At 33.3% G+C, this 3,506-nt stretch overlaps 1 protein-coding gene across 2 annotated transcripts; it reads left to right on the top strand.

Annotated features, from left to right (window-relative positions):
* Positions 1-737: 737 nt before the first annotated feature.
* On the top strand, positions 738-3,134 carry LOC109147309. Of its 2 annotated transcripts, none has more exons than XM_019294970.1 (3): positions 738-1,097; positions 1,812-2,027; positions 2,845-3,134. In XM_019294970.1, exons 1-2 carry the CDS (start codon positions 805-807, stop codon positions 2,020-2,022), a joined length of 504 nt encoding a protein of 167 aa, XP_019150515.1. In that variant the 5' UTR covers positions 738-804; the 3' UTR covers positions 2,023-2,027; positions 2,845-3,134. The 2 variants fall into 2 exon arrangements, with proteins under 2 accessions (XP_019150515.1, XP_019150514.1); XM_019294969.1 differs by having other exon boundaries at positions 1,812-2,018.
* The last annotated feature ends 372 nt before the right edge of the window (positions 3,135-3,506 follow it).

Raw genomic sequence — 3,506 nt, forward strand, 5'->3', positions numbered from 1 at the left:
TGATCAAGTAAAAAATGATAAAAATGTACTTGGTGTTGTATAATTTACACTTAAACATATATTAATGAATTAATGGTCATATCCCATAACAATTCTCAAGTTGTTAAGGCATCTCCAATAAGATTTGCATATTTTTAATTTAATGATTTTTTTAATGAAAACTAAGAAAGAGAGGGAAGAGAGAAGAGGAAAAAATTCAAACAAAAAAATAATAATAAATAAATACAAGGAAAATTTAAGCGCTTAGCTAGCGCGTGCAGTAGTGTTCCCAACCTGCACCTGATGTAGCCTCTTATACTTTTATTCCTATTTAATGGGTCTCACACAAATTTTACATTTGCAGGAGAAAAAACATGTAAAAAATTGGGTCCAAAAACCCCTAGCAAGTTTTGCTGCTATTGTGAATGCTCTTATATACTTATGGTGACCAATTAACCATAAATTAAGTTTACACATCCGAGGTTAGATATGTATTAATTAACGGTAATAAAATACAAATATATATTATAGGAATTTTTTTGTTATTATAAGATATATTTATTAACCACAACTTATGTTTTGTGGGTAAATAATTTCATTAGAGGTTCACATTGAAAATGTCAAAGTTTCACCGGGTGAACCACATAGCATGCATGAATGATGAGGGCATCCTTAAATTTCTATTTTGTATAACGATTCCCAAGCGTATAAATATATAACCGCGCCTCCAACATCCTTCATTTCCGATTAATGTAAAACACATCTACATAAATAAATCAATTAAATCTTACTTTTTGAGGAACATACAGATCGGAGAATTTGAAAATGGTGAGTTTGAAGGGATGCATTGTGGCATTGTCGGTAGTGTATCTCAGCTTGTCGGCACTTGTGAATGCCGCCGAGGCTGCTGCCGGTGCCGGCGGCAACAGCTACTGCGCCACGGCCGCTGACGAAGCGATGTGCGAGAATGTGACGAAGACTGCCACAAATTGGAACCAGGCAATGACTATGGGGTTAATGGAGGCGATGAAATACTCGGATTCAATCATCCTTAAAAGTAAAACGGTGCCTTTGGGAAAATCCAAGTGCGGTGAGACCTACGATGACATCCATGCCAGGTAAATTAATTAATTAATACAGGACAAATGTTTTATTTCTCCTCCATTATTTTCTTCTGAAGAAGGTTGAATCCTCACCGATAAGATAAATCAGTGACTTAAAAGATAGGGCCAAATATGGATATGCACATGGAATCTGTCCACATTAGGTGGTACAATACTATCGATATGCATAGTGCCGGGGCTAAGTTTTGAAATTTCTCTTCTTCCTATTTACTAAACTCGTGCTGGCTCTCCTCTATTATTTTACCTCTTGATGTGACTTTCATTCATTGGTTAGGCAAAACAATCAACCAGGCAGAGATTATAATGACTCTGATACCAAATGTTAGATATAGAACAATCTAACTATACTGAACAGTAGAGAGATCTGACTTCGTATAAGAGCAGAAGCATAACCGTGTTGATCTCCAGTCATAGTTGATCGATGTTCTTGTTGTGCTGCCTCTTAATGGTAGACCGTTAGTCATAATTTGCGTCGTGACTCAGAACCCTAGATGGTGTACTGAGCAATAGTATGAGTACGGTAATTGTTGTGCTATATTAATTGGGAAAATCTTACCTATCCATGAATTGGTAAACCACTTCAGTTACTCATTAATTAGATGTTGTCAAGTCATGAGGGTTGAGTTGGAAGGAAAAAAATATAAAGAGTATCATGCATAAAGATATTTGATTTGTATGTTAGTTAAATAATATTAATGTGGTGTGCAGATTGAAGGAGAGCATGGATTTGGTCAAGAAAGGGGACGCTAATGATGAAATAAACTTCAAACTCTCGGCCGCGGTAACAGGTCTTGAAGACTGTGAAATTGCATTTGAAGTTTTGAAAGAAGAAAATACTCCTTTCTATGAATCCCATCGCCATTTCAGTCACATCCTCGATGTTTGCTTGGCAATTGATAAATCCAAGCATGAAAAGTAGTGAAAGTATCATATTCTCTATTTTTTTTACCAAGTTTCAAATAATAATGTGTGGATGGGAGATCCAAAGCGATCATCCCCTCTCTTTGGCTGCAGCATTATATTGCTCTCACTGAAGTTTAATCCAAGTTTCCGATTAATCTTTATTGCCTTATTTCTGTCCCAAGCTCATTGTGGAGTAAACTTAGTACTGTCAAAGCGGGCTGGCCACTCCACTGTGGACCATGGGCTGGCCTGCGGGTTTTTTTTTTTTAATAATTTATTATGAAGTTTACAATATTAGCATTGCAAATTTACAATCCAACTTTAAAGTCTAACAAAAATTAATATTAATTCAAAGTTGAAAAAAATAATTAAAGTTTACAAATAATATTAATTATTTTGTGTTTAAAAATTCAAAAAAAACAATTACTTTTAATATATATATATATATATATATATATATATATATATATATATATATATATATATATATATATATATATATATATATATATATATATATATATGTTTTCCTGCCCATGGGAACCGACAACGTTTTGGCTTGAAAATGTTTTCCCGTTTGTGTGCACCACCCTAGAAATCTGATTTTACATATTTAATGCCTACCTTGGGACTTGAAATTAGTTGTTTTTGGTATTCCATTTTCCAATGCTATTAATTGCTTTTTGATTGATGAAATGATTGAAGGACAGATAGTTTAGTTTTACAAGTTATGTGAAATAATGCTAAAAATAATAAGTACATCTTTTTGAATTTGAATTTTGGTAAAAAAAATAGCCTATAAATAATACATGTTTTGTGTTGAAATCCCACCCTGAAGGTCTGAACTCTGAAGCACAAAGAGAAGAGCACAAAGAGAGATAAAGGGCAGAAAACAAGAGGCTGGTGGCAATATGCACTTCCTCCATTTTTTACATTTATGGTATGAACCTCCTTCATTTTTCATTTTTAATATTTATGCAGTATAGAAACACTTCTTCGATGGGAGGAATGGGAGAGGCAAAGCTTAGTATGGACACACTGTTAGAAACACTTTTTGGAAGGGATTCAACAGCACATGAAGCAACATGTAATCTTGCATTACCAAGGGTTGTGTCTATGCCATTGACACCTAAAATAATCAAGAATAAAGTATGATCATCATAGCAAAAAAATTATATATGGGATTACAGACATGGTATATTCAGTTTATTGTCAGATTTAGAAGCAAAAGTAAATCATTATATTTACACAATCACATGCATTAAAATACAGATGTATGTCTTATATATATGAACCCCAGTTTTAGTATCAATCTCTTATACATAAGATGGAAGTGTAGATTGCAAAGTTGAACTCTAACAAATCATATAACAAAAATGAGTTCACAAAACACATTTCAAATTTATAAGTTATATTTAACATTCATGAAGAAATTGAAAGGAAGTACAACAATAGGAGGCAAGAGGAAGACATCATCTATGTCAAGTATTCTTTTTGTTT

This window comes from Ipomoea nil, unplaced genomic scaffold (assembly GCF_001879475.1).
Source record: "Ipomoea nil cultivar Tokyo-kokei standard unplaced genomic scaffold, Asagao_1.1 scaffold1993, whole genome shotgun sequence".
Lineage (NCBI taxonomy): Eukaryota > Viridiplantae > Streptophyta > Magnoliopsida > Solanales > Convolvulaceae > Ipomoea > Ipomoea nil.